General features: G+C 46.0%; 1 protein-coding gene across 2 annotated transcripts in view; it reads left to right on the top strand.

Annotated features, from left to right (window-relative positions):
- Positions 1–3,016: 3,016 nt before the first annotated feature.
- Positions 3,017–19,217, top strand: part of ZNF862 (zinc finger protein 862) — a 34,803-nt gene continuing 18,602 nt past the window's right edge. For both annotated transcript variants that reach the window (XM_077777994.1, XM_077777995.1), the window contains exons 1-5: positions 3,017–3,235; positions 12,597–12,708; positions 14,819–14,923; positions 16,645–17,342; positions 18,817–18,991. In XM_077777994.1, coding sequence (XP_077634120.1) covers positions 3,212–3,235; positions 12,597–12,708; positions 14,819–14,923; positions 16,645–17,342; positions 18,817–18,991 — 1,114 coding nt within the window. In that variant the 5' untranslated portion in view covers positions 3,017–3,211. The remainder of the gene's footprint in view (positions 3,236–12,596; positions 12,709–14,818; positions 14,924–16,644; positions 17,343–18,816; positions 18,992–19,217) is intronic.

Below are 19,217 nucleotides of genomic sequence, written 5' to 3' on the forward strand. Positions count from 1 at the left end.
CACGCTGGCTCCCTGATCTGGAACTTCCAATCTCCGGAACAGTGGGGAAGCAAATTTCTCTAGGTTGTTTATGGCAGCCGGAGCTGAGGTCAAACATTATAGGTCTATGCACACGGACCGAATTCTCTCACATTTCTAGAAAAGGTACTCATGGGCCCCTGCCTTGAACCGTAGCCAGGAGAGCAGAGTCGTATAATGGAAAATGGTTCCTTGGGACCTACTCAGGGGCAATAATCAAAATATTTAACAGTCAGTATGACACAATGTACCAATAAAAATTTTAAATATAAACTGGGGCTCTTGGGTGGCTCAGTCGGTTGAGCACCCCACTTTGGCTCAGGTCATGATCTCGAGGTTCGTAAGCTCGGCCCCGCATCGGGCTTTGTGCTGAGAGCTCAGAGCCTGGAGCCCGCTTCAGAGTCTGTCCCCTNATAAACATTAAAAAAATTAAAGAAAAGCAAAACTTCGGATTATGACTTAAAACACACATATGTACACAAAACATTTTTATAGTTTATTTTACCAACACCTTTATAATAATTACTTCCTTACTTTCTGTCATTTTACCCCTATGTATACATAATGGGAGGGTCCCACGGGAGCTTTCTGGAGTGTTGGAAATTTTCTGTATCTGATCTGAGTGGTGGCTACCTGGTACGCAGGTAAAAGCACATCGAGTTATACACTTAAGATTTCTGCACTTTACTGTTTATTATTATTTGTCATATCGTTATTACATATATGGCACCTATATATAATACAAACTAAACAATATATTGTTACAATTATTTCGTATAATGTTATGTCTGTGACCAGGGCACAGGGGTCCCAAACTGACCAGGTTTGGCCTCTGGACACTGACAAAGTCCAAAGACACGGAGACAAGCGGTGGTGAAACAAGAAAGGAATGTTTTTCAGTGTGGCCAACTCCGGGAAGACCACGGACTAGCATCTCAAAGACTGTCTCCAAAGCGCCGAGAATACTTCTGGGTTTATGTAAGGGAAATGTGGGGCAAAAGTTGGTGGGTACATGCAGGTGGGCAGCAAAGGTCAGGTGGATCACTGTCTTGAGGTCAGTCATGTGGGGTCTTGCTGGCTCAGGGCAGTTGTTACTGCGTAAGGGGCTAGTTTTGGCCCCCATCACAGGATGCTTTGCCTGAGTTAAGACATAAGCTGGTAAGAACATAAGCAATTAGAAAGTACAAACTGAAAAAAAAACCCAAAAAGAAAGAAAGTACAGATTGAACTCAAAATGGAGGTGGTTGATGCCCTCTTTCATGTCTTATTTTTAGTATTTATTTTTGAGACAGTGTGTGTGTGAGAGAGAGGGGGAGGGGCAGAGAGAGAGGGAGACACAGAATTTGAAGCAGGATCCAGGCTCTGAGTTGTCAGCAGAGAGCCCGACGTGGGCCTCGAACTCAAGGACTGTGAGATCATGACTTGAGGCGAAGTCAGATGTTTAACCTGAGCCACCCAGGCACCACGAATGTCTTTTAAAGAAGGTGAGAGAATAGGGGCGCCTGAGTGGCTTAGTCTGTTAAGTGTCTGCCTCTTGATTTCGGCTCAGGTCAGGTTCTCATGGTCATGATACCAAGCCCCAAATTGGGCTCCAAGCTGGGCATGGAGCCTGTTTAAGATTCTCTCTCTCCTTCTCCCTCTGCAGCTCACACTCGCCCTCGAACATTCTCTCTCTTAAAAGAGAGAGAGAGAGAAGACAGGAAAGCAAGTATATCTTTATAGAGTTTAGTCTTCTTTCTTTCCTCCTTGAATTCACCCTCTACTCTGCTGATGGCCTGATCCTACTAAAGTGTAAATTTGCCCACACCATTCACCCGCTTAAATCTCATTTCAGACTCCTTTTTTTTTTTTTTAATTTATTTCTGAGAGAGACAGCGTGAGCAGGGGAGGGTCAGAGAGAGAGGAAGACATAGACTCTGAAGCAGGCTCCAGGCTCTGAGCTAGCTGTCAGCACAGAGCCCAATGCGGGGCTCAAACCCACGAACCGTGAGATCTTGACCTGAGCCGAAGTTGGATGCCCAACTGACTGAGCCACCCAGGCGCCCCAGCCAACTTCCCTCTTAACAACACCTTTCCTCTCCTCCCGTTTTAGTTAGCGCAGGCTACCATAACAAAATACCATAGGCCAGGGGGGTTACATGCCAAACATTGGCTTTCTCACTGTTCTGGAGAATGGAAGGTCAAGACCAAGATGCCATCACGGCCAAGTTGTGGTGGGAACTCTCTTCCTGGCTCACAGACAGCTAGCTGTCTTCTCACGGTTTCCGCATCTGACAGGGAGACAGCAAGCTCTCTGGTGTCTCTTCTTGCAAGGACACTAATGTAATCACCACAGCCCCATCCCTCGTGATCCCATCTAAACCTAATTACCTCTCAAAGGCTCCACATCGAAATACCCGTCACAGAGGGGTCACATGCAAACTTGGGGGTTACACAATTCCTTCCAGAGCACCTCACAGCTCACTGCCACTCTTTAATTGAGGCCCGGTGCCACTTCCTCAGGAAATCCTTGACTGACCACCCCATATTCTCCCACCACTGCACTCTACACGGTGACAAAGTGTGCTCTCAGGGGGTCCTGCCCTCACCTCTTTGCTTGCACTTGTGTCTTCATTTTGTTAGGTATCTGTTTCTGCTGTTTCCCCCGATAGACTGTAAGCTCCTTGAGGGCGCCTGTTTGTTTCACTCAGAGGTGTATTCCCAAACCTTGCACAGTGCCTGGCACATGGGAGGCAACCAATGGTGCTTTTTGAATAAATGTAAATATATGGGAGATTACCTAACAACCATCGTCCTCAAGCGAGGCGGGAAAGGCAGAGAGCGAGCTGCTCGGCGTCCAATCAGGGTCCAGCATTTCGGGAGCCAATAGCGGCTCGAGAGCCGCTTAACTGCGCCGGACTACGTTTCCCGTGATGCCCCGCCGTCTGGGGCCCGGCGGCGGCCGTAAAGCTGTTCGCCCCGTACGGCGCTAGTCCCCGCCGCTCGCCTCTCCCGGCATCAGGAGCACTACCGCCCTCCCGACGTGGGAGAGCCGGTTCCCGGCCGCGCGCCCTCCCCGCCGGGGCGTCCTGCCCTTCGAGGGGCCCCGGTCCCCAAGGTGGTCGCGGCGGCGGCATCCTCAGGCCAGGCCGCGGGGGGAGGGGGCGGCCCGGAGGCAGTGGCGGGGTCAGCACGGGCCACCGCAAGCAGGGTCATGGAGCCCAGGGAGTCGGGGAAGGTAGGCCTGGAAGGGCCCTGGGGCCGCCCACTCCCCTCCCGTAGATCCCGGACCTGGGCTCCGGCGAGGCGGGCGGTACGGGCGGAGTCCCCGCAGATGAGCCAGCCTTGCAGGGAACGACTCGCCCGCTCGCCCGTCGCCTCGTTCTCCGCACTTGGGCGGCCTTGATCGGGCGGGTGTGGCAGGGAGGAGCGAGCACACCCTCTTGGAGGCCCGCGCAGCCTCCCGGCTCCCTCTCCCGCTGGCCAAGCCGCCCTCTGCCCAGTGGCCGCCCGGTTGGTGCTAGGGTGGGTGACCCACTCAGGGTAGTGATCCAGAAGTGCTTCCGGCTTTCCCACACCTCCGCTGGGAGTTTTGAAGAGGCCCAGCGTGTTTTAAGGCTGGCTCAGACCGTAGTGGAAGCAGGGGTAGGGATTACCGAGAAGCAGGTGAGAGTTTGGCCCTGGCTAGCTCCCACCTTCCCAAGAAAGGGCTGAGAAGAAAAAGAGAAGGCATCCAGCATATTTCTTGCCCACTTAAAAGTGACTACTTCGCAGGGTATGGGGGCATTGCCCAGAAACCTATTCCATAAACTTGCTTCCGGCTTGGGGCAGGAGGCTGTGAGTTGGAAGAAAAGATGGGAGAACGTGCTTGCCGGGAGAGTTCAGTGGGTTTGACAGGATTGCTAGAGTTCCGAGGCCCAGAGGCAGTGTCCAAAGACCAAGTCCAAAGGCATCAGACTTGGAGACGGTGGCAGTCTCTTGGGACTAAGATCTTTCTGGATGTTCTTTGCAGCCTGCTGCCCATTTTTGAGAATTGTTTCTTCTTTGGCACAGAGGAATTCTCTCCACATATGTTTTCAAGTGTGGATTGAGTCTCTCCTTTTTAGATAAGAAATTCACTTAATAAACATATGTGGTGTGTGGTCTACTGTGAGCTAGACAGTGGAATATAGGATAAACATGAAGAGACCACTTTCCGCAAAGAGCTCTCTATGGGAGTTATTGACTTCAGTAACTGGGACAAGCCTTGAAAGGGCTGTCCCATCGACAAAAGAGAAAAGATAATGAGGTTATTTCCACACTGTAGCTTTTTTCTGGAAAAACTAGGAAGGACTGAGTTACAAAAGAAGTTACCTCTTGCTTAAGCTTCTCTTCCACACTCCCTCTCCTCAAGCTACAGTGATGCATGTAACAGATGAAACAACCAAAGGAGACAGTGTGAGACAAATAAAGCTCAACAGAACTGAACTAAAGAAAGATTGAAGGTGAACCGTGTGCCAGCCTCGTGTTAAGCACTATAGGGGATATCAAAGTAATAAAGGAAATGGCCCTTACCCTCAGGTAATATCCCCTGATTAGTGTCAACTGAACGTGAGTTTGGGGAGCAAAATGTAATGTGGAAGACGGATTATTGGAAACTGGAATTAGTAATTTGAGATTGATCTCAAAGTATTCTGTTTAGTTGTAGGCTTTCTTAGCTTTTAACAGGAGAAGAGAGAAATGCAAACAATTTGGGAGGTGAGGGAGAAATGTGATGTCCTGTCCAGGTCCAACCACTAAACGAAAACCCTGGAGACTGGAACTTGGACTCTTGAGTTTTATTTTCATTGCAGGGTGTCTCAAAAAGATGCTCACCCTTTCAAATGCATCAGTTTTTTAACCTGAGAAATTAGGAGGTTATTCAAAGTGAAATAAAGTTACTGCAAAACAAACTGGCAGTGTTGGATGTCTTGCAAATGAATGGCAGTAACTAGGCTGGGTGCAATGTCTGTGCTAAGGTTCCATTCTGAATATCTTTTTTTGGGGGGGGGGCGGGATTCAAGGCTGGAAGACTGGGTGTGCATTTGAGGTAGTAGCTTGGTCGATTAATAGTATCTTCCTTTGGTGCTATTTTGTGATATTCATTAATAACAGCAATCTTGGCCTATTGGATTGGGTGTGGGGTATCTTACTTATCATTGGCAGAATAAAGGAAAGAAGTCAAAGACTGTTTCCCATCACGCCGTCCCATTATCCTGATTTCTTTTCTTCCCAGCCTTTATCACAATATAAAATTCTCACATTTATTTGCATGTGTGCTGACTTTACTCTCTGCTGTATCCCCAGTTAGAACGGTGGAGCAGCATCTGGCGATTAATAAGTTCTCAGTATTTTTGGAATGAATGACTCATAAAGTAGCATTGCTACCGAGCCCTTTTGCTAGAGAGTATGAATGCTCTGAAGAATGCTGCAGTCTGACATCTCATGGACCCTCTGGGAGACTGTATTTTTAGCGCTGCCAAATAGGAGTATTTATTGTGTGTGTAGTTATTGCCTCAGCATTTCTGGTTCCTGCCCCTCCGTCTTGTCCATGGAAGTGGTCATTCCTATCTCATTTTTCTCTAGACCCAGCTCTATTATTACACTTATTGGTGTCTGTCAACTCCTGATAGATTTTAATCTCCTGGACAATAGTGATAGTGCTTTCCATATCTTAGGATCATGATGCACCTAGCCCATAAGACACAAATAATAAATGCATTTTGAATGAAATAATTAAGAGCCTATGACATAGTTTCTGTATAATGTGATGGGGGGGAAGGGGTAGGTAATGGTGAAGGAGGTCATAAAATAAGCCAGTCAGCCTAGGTGTCTTGAGTATCTCCAGCTCCATGAGACATACAAAGGCTTCCTTGCTCAGGGGAAGGAGAACTGCTTGGCCCAGGTGGTTAGGAAATCCCTCATGAAAGAAACGGAATGTGAATAGGAACCCGATGAGTGGGTAGACTAAGTAGGTACAAGGAAATAGGCAGAGTCAGGGAATCTAAAGGTTGGATGTATAGAGAGAGGAAAGATGCAAGGCATGTTAAGTGATTGCAATTGCACTAATCTGTCTGCAGTGGAGATTCCAGGTGGGGCAATACACAGAGCTAAAGTTGGGAAGGTGGGTTAGTCTCAGATCGAGGGAACTTGGTGCTGGGCTAAGTCAGAGCTCTGCCACAGATCCAGTGGCAGCCACTAAAATAGAACATCCAGAGATACTCTTTGCTTTATAAATAGAGAAAGAATTGCTCTTATTCAAGATTTGTGTTTTCTTTACATTGAGACCAGTTGGAATCAGAAGGCTTTTGCCATAGTATTGGATAAAAGAGAGATAGCAGAGGTAGGGCAATTGTTCTTTATTATCTGAGCATTCATTCAGTCCTGGCCATTCTCTTCATCCTTGTGGATGCTGAAGTGATGGGCCCATTGGGCTTTCATTAGAAGCCCGCCTGTTCCCTCAGGAAGAAAGAGGAAGGGGTGGGTGGGAATAGGGAGCCCTGCTTGTCCTTGGTCACAAGTTCAACCTGTCCTATTCGGAACAGCCTGCTCGCTAGTCCTGGGGTACAGTAATCATCCTGGGTTCCGCCTCCAGTATAATCTCAAGCATCCCCTTCCCCCTGTTCGTTCCCCTTAGACCATATCTTATATGTGTTCCGGTTTCCTGTCTGACTGCCTTATTTTAGTGGAGCCCATCCTCCAGCAGGATTTTGGAAATATAATCATACTTTGCATTGGAAGATACTCTGAGTGCAAATCGTTATTTAAAACATACACATTTGGCAGGGCAGTTCTATTAAAAATCTTTTTTATTGAAGTATCATTGCCATACAATGTTATATTAGTTTCAGGCATACAACATAGTGATTGGACAATTCTATACATGGCTCGGTGCTCACTGCAAGCGTTGTCACCATCTGCCACTGCACAACATTATTAAATATTATCGACTATGTTCTCCGTTCCATACTGTTCATCCCCGTGTCTCGTTTATTTTATAACTAGAAGTTTGTTATCTCTTAATCCCCTTCACCTATTTCTCCCACCGCCATCCCCCCATCCCTCTGGCAACCACCAGTTTGTTCTCTGTGCTCATGAGTCTGTTTCATTTTTTTTGTTGTTGTTAATTTGTTTTTTAGATTCCACTAAAATTCCACTTTACATAAGTAAAGTCATATTCTCTTTGTCTTTTTGGTCTGACTTATTTCACTTAGCATAATACCCTCTAGATCCATCCATGTTGTCACAAATGGCAAGATCTCATTATTTTTTTATGGCTGAACATATTTATATATATATATATATATATATATATGTGTGTGTGTATATGTGTGTGTGTGTGTATACACACACACATATACACACACATATACACCACATCTTTATCCATTCATCTATCAATGGATATGGATTGCCTCCATATGTTGGCTATTGTAAATAATGCTGCAATAAACATAGAGGTGCATGTATCTTTTTGAATTAGTATTTGAATTAGTATATTTGTTTTCTTGGGGTTAATACCCAATAGTGGTATTACTAGATCATGAAATATTTCTGTTTTTAATTTTTTGAGGAACCGCCATACAATGGCTGCACCAATTTACATGTCCACAAACAGGGCATGAGTGCTCTCTTTTCTCCATATCCTCACCAGTACTTGTTATTTCTTATCTTGTTTTTTGTTTTTACTTTTAGGTAATCTCTACACCCAGTGTGGGGCTTGAACTCACAATCCCGAGATCAAGAGTCACGTGCTCTACTAACTGAGCCAGCCATGCACCCCTGTTATTTCTTGTCTTTTTGATACGAGCCATTCTGACCGAGTGTGAGGTGAAATCTCATTGTGCTTTGATTTGCATTACCCTGATGATTACTGATGTTGAACATCATTTCATGTGTCTGTTGGCCATCTGGATGTCTTCTTTGGAAAAATGTCTATCCAAACCTTCTACTCATTAAAAAAAATTCTTTAATGTTTATTTATATTTGAGAGGGAGAGAGAGAGAGAGAGAGAGCAGGGAAGGGCCAAAGAGAAACAGCCTTAAGCAGGCTCCAGGCTCTGAGGTGTCAGCACAGAGCCTGAGGCAGAGCTTGAACTTGTAAGCCATGAGGTCATGACCTGAGCCAAAGTCACTCAACCAACTGAGCCACGCAGGTGCCCCATCTACTCATTTTTTAATTAGGTTTGTTTTTTTTTTTTAGGATGTTGAATTCTGTAAGTTCTTTCTGTATTTTGGATATTAACCTCTTATCAGGTACATCATTTACAAATATCTTTTCCCATTCACTGGTTGCCTTTTTGTTTTGTTGATGGCTTCCTTCACTGTACAAAAGCTTTTTATTTTGGTGCAGTCCCAATAGTTTACTTTTATTTCCCTTACCTGAGGAGACATCTTGTAAATATGTTGCTAAGGTTGATGTCCCAGAGATTACTGCCTATGTTTCTTTTAGGAGTTTTATGGTTTAAGTTCTCACATTTAGGTCTTTAATCCGTTTCAAGGTTTTTTTGTGTGTGTATGGTGTACGAGAGTGGTCCAGTTTCATTCTTTTGCACGTAGTTGTACAGTATTTCCAGCACCATTTATTGAAAAGTCTGTCTTGGGGCGCCTGGGTGGCTTAGTTGGTTAAGCGTCCGACTTTCGCTTAGGTCATGATCTCGCAGTTCATGGGTTCAAGCCCCGCGTCGGGCTCTGTGCTGACTGCCAGCTCAGAGCCTGGAGCCTGTTTCAGTCTGTGACTCCCTCTCTCTCTGACCCTCCCCTGCTCATGCTGTCTCTCTCTCTCTCTCCTAGAAATAAATAAAACATTAAAAAAATTTAAAAAAAAAGAAAAGAAAAGTCTGTCTTTTCCCCATTGTATATACTTGCCTCCTTAATCATAAATTAATTGACCATATACAAGGGGGGTTATTTCTGGGTTTTCTGTCCTGTTCTGTTGATCTATGTGTCTGGTTTTGTGCCAGTACCATACTGTTTAGATTAATATAGATTTGGAGTATATCTTGAAATCTGGGATTGTGATACTTCCAGCCTTGGTCTTTCTCAAGATTGCTTTGGCTATTTGGGTCTTTTGTGGTTCCATACAAATTTTAGGATTATTTGTTCTAGTTCTGTGAGAAGTAGTGTTAGTGTTTTGATGTGGATTGCATTGAATCTGTAGATTGCTTTGGATAATACATTTTAACAGTATTGATTCTTTCAGTCCATGAGCATGGTATATCTTTCCGTGTTTGTGTGCGTGTGTGTGTGTGTGTTGTCTTCATTTCTTTGATCAATGTCTTATAGTTTACAGAGTATAGGTCTTTCACCTCTTTGGATAAATTTATGCCTAGATGTTTTATTCTTTTTGGTTCACTTGTAAATGGAATTGTTTTTCATAATTTCTCTTTCTACTACTTTATTATTAGTATAGAGAAATGCAACAGATTTCTGTATATTAATTTTATATTCTGCATCTTTACAGAATTTATTTATTAGGTCTAATAGCTTTTTGGTGTGGAGTCTTTAGAATTTTCTATGTGTAATATCATGTCATCTGCAAATAGAGTGATAGCTTTACTTCTTCCTTACCAATTTGGATGCCTTCTATTTTTTTTTTTTTCCTTGTCTGATTGCTGTGGCTAGGACTTCTAGTACTATGTTGAATAAAAGTGGTGAAGGTGGACATCCATATCTTGTTTCTGATCTTAGAGGAAACATTTTCAGTTTTTCATCATAAAGTATGATGTTAACTGAATTTTTCACATATGACCTTTATTATGTTGATATATGTTCTCTCTAACCCTACTTCATTGAGAGTTTTTATCATGAAAGGATGTTTATTTTGTCAAATGTTTTTTATGCATCTATTGAGATGATATGGCTTTTGTCCTTCCTTTTGTTAATGTGATGCATCACACAGATTGATTTGCAAGTATTTAATCATCCTTGCATCTCTGGAATAAATCCCACTTGATTGTGCTGAATAAATCCTTTTAATGTATTGTGGAATTTGGTTTGCTAATATTTGTTGAGGATTTTTGCATCTTTGTTTGTAAGGGATATTGGCCTGTAGTTTTCTTATTTTGTAGGGTCTTTGGTTTTGGCTAATGCTGGGCTCATAGAATGAATTGGGAATTTTTCCTCCCTTTTCTGTTTTTTAGAAGTTTGAGAAGAAAAGGTATTAATTCTTCTTTAGATGTTTGGTAGAATTCACATGTGAAGCCATCTGGTCCTGGATTTTGTTTGTTGGGAGTTTTTTGACTACTGAATAAATTTCATTACTAGCAAACAGTCTGTGCAAATTTTCTATTTCTTCCTGATTCAGTTTTAGAAGATTGTATGTTTCTAGGAATTTATCTATTTCTTCTAGGTTGTTCATTTGTTGACATATACTTTTTCATAATATTCTCTTGTAATCTGTTGTGTTTCTGCGGTATCCATTATTTATCCTCTTTTATTTCTGATTTTATTTATCTAAGCCCTCTCTCTTTTTTACCTGAGGAGTCTGGCTGAAGGTTGATCAATTTTGTTTATCTTTTCAAAGAACCGCTCTTGGTTTCATTGATCTTTTTCTTTTCTTGTCTTCATCTGTATTTTATTTATTTCTACTCTGGTCTTTATTATTTCCTTCCTTTGGGATCTGTTTTTTTTTCTAGTTCCTTTAGGTATAAGGTCATATTGTTTGAGATTTTTCTTGTTTCTTGAGGTAGGCCTGTATTGCTTTAAACTCTTAGAACTGCTTTGGCTGTGTCCCAAAGATTTTGGGCCATTGCGTTTCCAAACTATTTTTGTTTTTAAAATTGTTCATTCATACATGTACATAGACAAGAGACTGGAAGTTTACATACGAAGTGTCAATAGTAATTCTTTTTTAGTAAGGGGATTGTGGGTGATCTTAAAACATTTTTCTGCTCATTGTCTAAATTTTCTGCAGTGAACATGGAGTAACTCATATGAAAAGCACTCGAATTAGTTCTTTAAGTGTACAACTCAACAGTGAGTGATAAGAACTATCTGTATTGTTTTTCTCAAGAAGCTTCGACTGTTGAAGTTAAAATAGGTTTTTCATGTGCTTGAAATCTGACCATAAAGTTACAAGGCAATTTTAGACAAATACACTAGAATTTGTCATAAATGGAAATAATCGTGTCCCCTTCACAGTTGTCACTCTGGAAGGGCTTCTACTTCCCCTAACGATACCATTTCCCAAAGTGATGTTTTGCTTTGGCGGTGGGGAATTTATATTTTGTTAATAGTTTTCTTTATCAGACTAAGCGATAACTGTTGGTGGTATGAAATTAAAAGGATAAACGGAGCAATGCTTTCTGCCCGTTTCCTTTTCTGGTGATTTCTTTTATAACAGTTTGTTGCATGGCCGTGGCATCTTCCCTCTCTGGGGCTATGATGATGGTTTTGTTTTTGCAGTTTTCTTCCCCATGCCTCACGTTCATTTCCTCGGTCCCTACCTGCCCCCTCTCTCCCTGCCACCATCCGTGAGAGCCTTTCCTGGTAAGTCTGATACTCCAGCGGTTTGCTAACGCTTAATAGTCAGAAACCCGGGGCGCCTGGGTGGCTTAGTCGGTTGAGCGTCTGACTTTCGCTTAGGTCATNCTGGAAGCCCCGAGTCCATGGAAGGGGGGGCTCATCAGCGCCGCACCTCGCAGGTGAATCTGGGCAGGCTTTCTTGGCGAACAGCCATCCCCCACATTCTTGTCTTAGCCTTACCTCCTTCACTCTCAGGCTGGAGGTTCTCGGCACTACAGCTTCTGAGCTGTTTTTGGATTTCGTGGTGTAAATCGGGTTGTTTCTCAGTTTGCCCACTGCTGGGTGAGAATTTGATTTCCTTGCATCTGCTCAGGTACTACTTTTTCATTGGCTTTTCAGTTTCCAAAATCCTATTGCTTTTGAGCCCCCTTCTCTCCTTGTTCTGTTTCCTACCCTAGTGTGTGTTTGGTTTGGGGGCATTTTGGCCGGGAGGGTGTTTTAAATCAACAGAGAGGATGCAGAATTCAGTGTACTTCTTCAATCCGCTGTCTTACACCAGAGCTCCCCCAAAAGATTTTCTGAACCCCAGACCCCTTTTTGGCAGAACAGAGCTCCTTCACAAGCCCCATGGGATATGTAGTTCTCCGCTGTAAAGCTCTGCCTGTCTCGATCACTGACTTCATCGGCAGACATAGTTCTGAAGGACTTGAGACTGTTTCCAGGAATCAGATACGCCTTCCTCACCCTGTTCAAGATTTTGCACAAGAATGTGGCCTAAGTGGTTGCCGAGGCTGGCTGAGAACGCTGGGCACTGCGGCAGGCGAAGGGCCTGCCAGGAAAGGGTGATGGGGTTCCCGAGTCAGCCTTCTCGATGATTCTTGTGTCAGTGTGTGGCCCTTCCTGGAAGAGAGAGTCTCATTCCCACTGTGACTTGGACCAGGGAGGTGGGGGGGTGGGGGAGTGGTGTCTTATATGTAGATTGACAATGCCCCTCCCCTAGGCTGGCAGGTTCCCGGAGCTCAGGAGCCCTCAGGTGGTGTGAACACAGGCGTGGAAGCCTCATCGGAGGAGGAAGCTCATGCTTAGCAGGTATCCTTCCCCCCCTCCCCCCCCCAGGCTCCTGTGACTTTTGACGACATCACGGTATACTTGCTTCAGGAGGAATGGATGCTGCTGAGTCAGCAACAGAAGGACATCTGTGGTTCTAACAAGCTGGTGGCACCAGTAGGTATGGGCCCCCATTCGCTTCCCCACCTCCTCCGTCTAGATCAGCACTGCAAATCACATCCAACTAGGACACACTGGAGAATTTTCTGGAATCCTGCCATTTTTTTTTCCAAGCCCGCTTACACTGTTCATCTGCTCAGTCCCATCTGTAACCTAACTGCACAGGGTTCGCACAGCACCTTGAAGCCTTAGCGTTTCCCATGGTGCCAGCGGGAAGCCCCACCCGTGGTTGTGGATTTTGTTTCAGGTGCCCCTGGGGCACTGGCGGTGGTGAGCGATGGCCTGTGGAAATCTGGTCTCAGGCCCTGCCTCCACCACATGACACTGGTGTGATTTCCACCAGACTTTCACGTTTGAAGTCTTGGTTTTCTCTGTAGGCCTGTCGTAGAGCCTTGATGAGATAAAACCACTGAAGCCTTTGTGCCCACGTAGGTGTGTTTCATGTTTTCTATTTTCCGAATGTCCTGTCTCTGCATCTGGGTAGACTTTCTGTACCACGGACAGAGGGGATCGTAATTCAACACGCGTGTATGACGTATGTACTATTTTCTCAATTCCTGTGTGCTGTTTTCTCAATTCACTTGGATGACCACGTGCCATGCCTTTCTCTTCCTGTAGGCTTGGCCCCCGGCTAAGGCTGTGGGAGCCCCATCAGCTCTCTGAGGGGCTACAGCCTGGTTCTCCCAGGCCTGCCAAAACCAGTTTGAAAACTGCTGGTTCTTTTATTTTATTTTATTTTTTACAAATAGTTTATTGTCAAGTTGGTTTCCATATAACACCCAGTGCTCATCCCCACAAGTGCCCTCCTCCATGCCCATCTTCCCCCTTCCCCCCTACACCCATCAGTCCTCAGTTTGTTCTCAGCATTCAAGAGTCTCTCATGGTTTGCCTCACTCCCTCTCCCCCACTATTTTTCCCCTTCTTCTCCCCCATGGTCCTCTGTTAAGTTCCTCCTAATCCTCCTATACATGCAAACATATGGTATCTGTCCTCTGCCTGACTTATTTCTCTCAGCATAACACCCTCAAGTTCCATCCATGTTGCTACACATGGTCAGAGTTCATTCTTTCTCACTGCCATGTAGTATTCCATGGTATAGATAAACCACATCTTCTTGATCCATTCGTCCGTTGTTGGACACTTGGGCTCTTTCCATGTTTGAGCTATTGTTGAGAGTGCTGCTGTGGACATTGGGGTACATGTGCCCGGAGGCATCAGCACTCCTGGATCCCTCGGGTAAATTCCTAGCAGTGCTATTGCTGGGTCATACGGGAGTTCTATTGTTAATTTTTTGAGGAACCTCCACACTGTTTTCCAGAGGGGCTGCACCGATTTACATTCCCACCAGCAGTGTAGGAGGGTGCCCGTTTCTCCACATCCTCGCTGAAAACTGCTGGTTCTTTTAAACCGAAAGTTGCACATAGTATCAGCTCATGGGCCTTTTTTTCGGCTTTCATCACTTTTGCTTGGTTTCTTTACAATGTTTTTGATTTTTAATTTTTTTAAGTTTATTTAAGTATTCTCTAGACCCAACGTGGGGCTCAAATTCATGACCCTGGGATCAAGAGCCATGTGCTCTTCCACCTGAGCCAAACAGGTGCCCCAGTTTCTTTACAGTATTTAATTTGTCAATATTTAACCATTGGGGGTTTTCACATGGCCTTATGATTTCTGGTTTCTCTTGAAGAGCAGGACAGTCTGGCAGCGCTGACCCTGCATTCCTGGAGGGGAGCGCCAGCTGTCCCCACGTGGGAGGCCACAGCCTCCCCACCCCGCCTGGTTTCCTCAATTATGTTGTCAGCCTGGCCCCTCTCAGCATTTGGGCTCATGAGCCTCTGTTCTGAGCCAGTAGTTTTCAAACCTTTTTAGCCTCAAAGAGGGACACTGTGCCCCTCACTGCATTCACTTGGTCCCAATTCTTTTAGGGATCTCATGGATATCTGAGTTTCATTCTGAGTTTCCAAACCACCACGCTAAAGCATCAAGATTCCTACCTGCGCCCTTGACCGATGATCTCACAGTGCAAAGGGGGCTGTCGCAGACAGACCCTTCCTTAATGTTGTGACCAGGATCTAAGGCTTCATAAGTGCTTCTCTCTATTCCTGACTCAGGACCAACTATTGCCAACCCAGAGCTGTTCTGTAAGTTTGAGCGAGGGCCAGAGCCATGGCTAGGCAGTGCCCAGGGCCAGAGGAATGTCCTGAGCCACCACCCAGGTGAGTGTGGACCCACACGGGAGGAGGGTTGCTTAGCTAGGTGCCAGGACTCCTGTCTCGTCCCTGGCTTCTCCCTGCGGCCTGCCAGCTCACATGTGACTGCTGTCCTTCCCCAGCCATCAGCATATCTGAAATATACATATCTCCCCCAACATCGTTCTCCAACATTCTCTTTATTTTTTTAAATGTTTTTTAATGTTTAAAAAATTTTATTTTTAACATTTATTCATTCTTGAGAGACAGAGAGAGATGGAACATGAATGGGGAGGGATAGAGAGTGAGGGAGACACACAATCCAAAGCAGGCTCCGGGTTCTGAGCTGTCAGAACCTGACTTGGGGCTTGAACCCATGACCCATGAGGTCATGACCTGAGCCGAAGTTGGATGCTTAACTGACTGAGCCACCCAGGCGCCCTTCTCTTTATTTTATTTCTGCCTGAGAGTATATGTTGATTTGTAATGATACATTCTAAGTCCCATGAAGGCATGCCTTTGTCTTATTGACTCCTGTGTCCGCAGTGCAGAAAACAGTGCCTGGCACATAGCAATTGCACACTCAGTAATCACTGAATGAATGGACAGATGTCTGCTAAGTTCTAGGATTTATCTTGGCTTTCCTCCTTTGATAAGCCTGTCCTGTTGAGGGACTGGCTTGGCTAGAGCCAGGCCAGGTGACATTGGGTCATCGTATGAGGTGGCTGAGTTACCCAGCCCCCCCTGGCGGAGAAAAGGGAGGTGGAACAAGCTCTTACAGAAGTCAAATTCAAGAGCCTGCTCTCCCTCGCCGGTCTGTCTCCGATGGATCACAGGGAGCCCGAGTTTGTTTTATTTCGCTTCCCAGTGCTTGGCTCTTACTTTTGAGCCTGCGTACTCTTTATTAGCCACCTTGTGCCCCTGGGTGAGCTCCAGGTGTGTAGACTGGACTGTCGGCCTGGAGCTAATACCGTGGAGTCGCTGGCCACTGGGCCCATGCGTTTACTTTGATGCACAAGAAATGGCTCAAGGGGACTCAGAGCTGCGTAAGCCACGTTTCGGCTAAGGAGTGAATAAAGAAACTTCTAGTTTAGCTTGAGGAAGAAGATCTTTGTGAGTTGTGAGAGTTTTCACCTCTTGGAAGGGCTGTGGTGTGGGCGAGGGCTTTGTTTCTCTGGAGGGCTGAGGTAGCACCCCCGAGTGGAAGGTACTTAAACATGGATTGCGGTTTAAGGCAAACTCTGGGGACTAAAACTAGTCAGGAGGTAGGTCGTTCCCTGGGCCCAAAGATGCACCAGCAGAGGACAGATGCCTGTCTGCCTGGGGTACCATGGAAGGGGGTGAGCATGGAGATGCAGGATTTGGCTTTAGTCATCTTCGTTAACCGACATTTTATTCAGCGTTCTTATCCATAAATAAGTTTGAACTCCTGAAGATTGTGCCCATATCTTGGGTTGCAGAGATGAAACTGCAGAGGTCTTTTTGTCCAGGCATATCTGTCTTTTAAATTAAAAAAGGGGGGGGGGTGGTAGTTGCTTAAAGTTCATTTGATTTCTTAGGGGCAGCGGGCAGCGGAGGTGGGCCCTGGGGTGCTGGGGGTCTGAAAGAAGAGAATTCCACGCAGGCCTGTGTCACTCTTGGGTGTGACTTCCAGCTCTCACGTTTGATACACAGAGAGCCTTCCTGGGAGGCAGTGGCTCTAACCACAGGACTTCAGACCAAATTCCCCTGGTTTCTTTTCTCTAAAGGGAAAAACCAGATGGGCTGCATGGAAGAAGCAGGCGGGCAGAGTCCGGCCATAGAAGCTGGACCATACCTGCCACCTCAGAAGAAAGCCTGTCTTTCCCACTTCAGCACGGAGCGTGGCAACAGCGAGGGAGACTGTGCAGGAAAAAGCAAAAAACCCTTGAAACCCCGGTCGATCCAGAAGTCTTGGTTTGCGCAGTTCCCGTGGTTAGTCATGAACGAGGAACAGACGGCTCTCTTTTGCTCTGCTTGCCGAGAGTACCCGTCTGTCAGAGACAAACGGTCAAGGTTAATAGAAGGCTATACGGGACCTTTCAAGGTGGAGACGCTCAAATACCACGCCAAGAGCAAAGCTCACCGGTTCTGCGTCAGTGCCTTGGCAGCCCGGGACCCCATTTGGGCAGCCCGTTTCCAGAGCATCCGAGAAGAATCCGGAGATGTTCTGGCCAACCCCGAGCACCTCTTAGCGGCCGATTATCCCATGTTGTACCCCGCCGGGCCTCTGGGAGCCTATGAGAACATGGCCCAGCTCCTGCCCAGCTCCAGGGCTGAACTGGGGGACCCCGGAGGGGATGAGACCATTCCTGCGTTATATCTAGACTGCATTTCTGAATTGAGGCAAAAAGAAATTGCTGATGGTGTCTACGGCGCCTCAAGTGTTAACATTGTGTGTAACGGTGCTGCCGAACCCCGCGGCCAGGTAATGTGTTTGTGATGATTGCTGTGTCTCCAGGGGAAGGATTCTGTACTTAGGACAACGTATATTGCATGATGATAATGGAAAACTTATCGTAGCTACACCTGCTGCTAACATTATCCTGTTATGATAACCTAACCTGCTGATAGTGTACTAGGTGTTAATTTTATGTGCTTTCCGTGTGTCATCTCGTGTATTTAAGACAGCACCCCTCTTATTCTCATTTCCTTTTGCAGATAACAAAACATAATTAGGGGGACAGAACATTCTAACTCCTGATATAAAGAGAACATCTATATTCAGAACATCTTTATAATCTAGATAATCTTTATCCGGAACCCAAAACAGTCACAGAACTCAGGAAGTAATACATGACCACAAAAACAAACACAGAACTCTTAAATACTTAACTTCTAAACGTTTTTCATCTTTACCTTTGGACTCAGCACTTTGAAACAGTGTGAACTTTCTCCACACACGTTCTTTTATGTAAGGTTTTTGATGCCGCCCTGAGGCTGGTGGAGCAGGTCAGATTAAAATCATCTCGTTGAGAGGAAACAGAGCATCAGGCGGGGCTCACGTGGCCAGAGTCCACCTGCGCCCGAGTGGGGCTGCCAGCCGGGCCTCCCTCCCGCCCCCCGCGCACCAGCGGACCCTAAAACTCTGGCTCTCACCTTGCGGGCACTTGGTCAGTGTCTCACTCTTTGCGAAGTTGGCTGTAAGGAAACTGTGTTCCCTGGAATTTTTGAGTAACCGGGTCCTTTGCCATTTCTCAACTATTTCACGTGAGCGGGATTTTACTAGAATTCATTTTGAGCACCCCTCTAGTATCCCAGCGAGAATAGCTCAGATGTTCTTCATCCCTAACCTGAGAAGGGCCCAGCCAAAGTTAGTAAGCTTGGATTTTTCCAGAGTCTAGAAAAGCGACAGAGCTCATTTCTCTTCATGTTCGTGTTCCGTCTAGTGTTCAGTATTAGAAGCTAATAAATAGGCCTAACCGTTTATAACCTGAATTCCTTTAGCAGGAAGGCACATGTAGACCTAGTCACCGAACATAAGCATCTTTCCATCTTCTGTACGACTTCTTCCTTCCTATCACAGTGGGAACTCTCAGCAGGTGCTCCTGGAGGCTGACGGTTGTTGTAGTCACAGATGAGTAGAAGGCAGCTCCCCTTAGGACCTTACAGGCAGGGGTGTAGTCGTGAGGCTCTACCAGGAGCCCTGCTTTTCATTCAGTATTTTTATTCCTTTCAGGAGGCCCCAGGATCAGACTGAGGCTCATTTTTTTTTTAACCTACTAACTCTGGGCCTCGCAGATTTGCTTCTTTGACTTCGGATGGGTACATTGATGCCTGAGTGCATCCAGGCCTCCCAAGAGAGACGGGCCGTGAGAAGGTCCTTAAGAAGGACCTTGAAAGCATCCGGCTGGGTGGCCGGCGTACGGGGCGTGTTGAGTGACTGCTGCTCTTTGTTGCAGGATCCTTCTGAAGAAGGGCTGTTTGAGGTTCCCGTGGTGTTTGAGGAGCCCCCGGTGGTGTTTGAGGATGTGGCGGTGTATTTCACCCGGGAGGAGTGGGGCATGCTAGTCAAGCGGCAGAAGGAGCTGTACAGAGACGTGATGCGGCTGAATTATGAGCTGTTGGCTTCCCTGGGTAAAGATTCACATAGACCCCTTGTCTGCAAGCCCCCACCCCCAACACGGGAGCCCCACAGGGACAGCTGAGGCTTGCGGCCATCTCCCCATTTCTACCCTCTCCCTGTGCATAGGCGGAGGGAGAGTGTATTTTTTGTACCTCCAAACTCTCTCCCCGCTTTGGGACCCTGTACTTATCCCCTCTTCATCCGCCCGCCCATCCGTCATCCATCCTCAACCAGACG

The sequence above is a fragment of the Crocuta crocuta genome, unplaced genomic scaffold (genome assembly GCF_008692635.1).
Source record: "Crocuta crocuta isolate KB4526 unplaced genomic scaffold, BGI_CrCroc_1.0 scaffold128, whole genome shotgun sequence".
Taxonomy (NCBI): domain Eukaryota; kingdom Metazoa; phylum Chordata; class Mammalia; order Carnivora; family Hyaenidae; genus Crocuta; species Crocuta crocuta.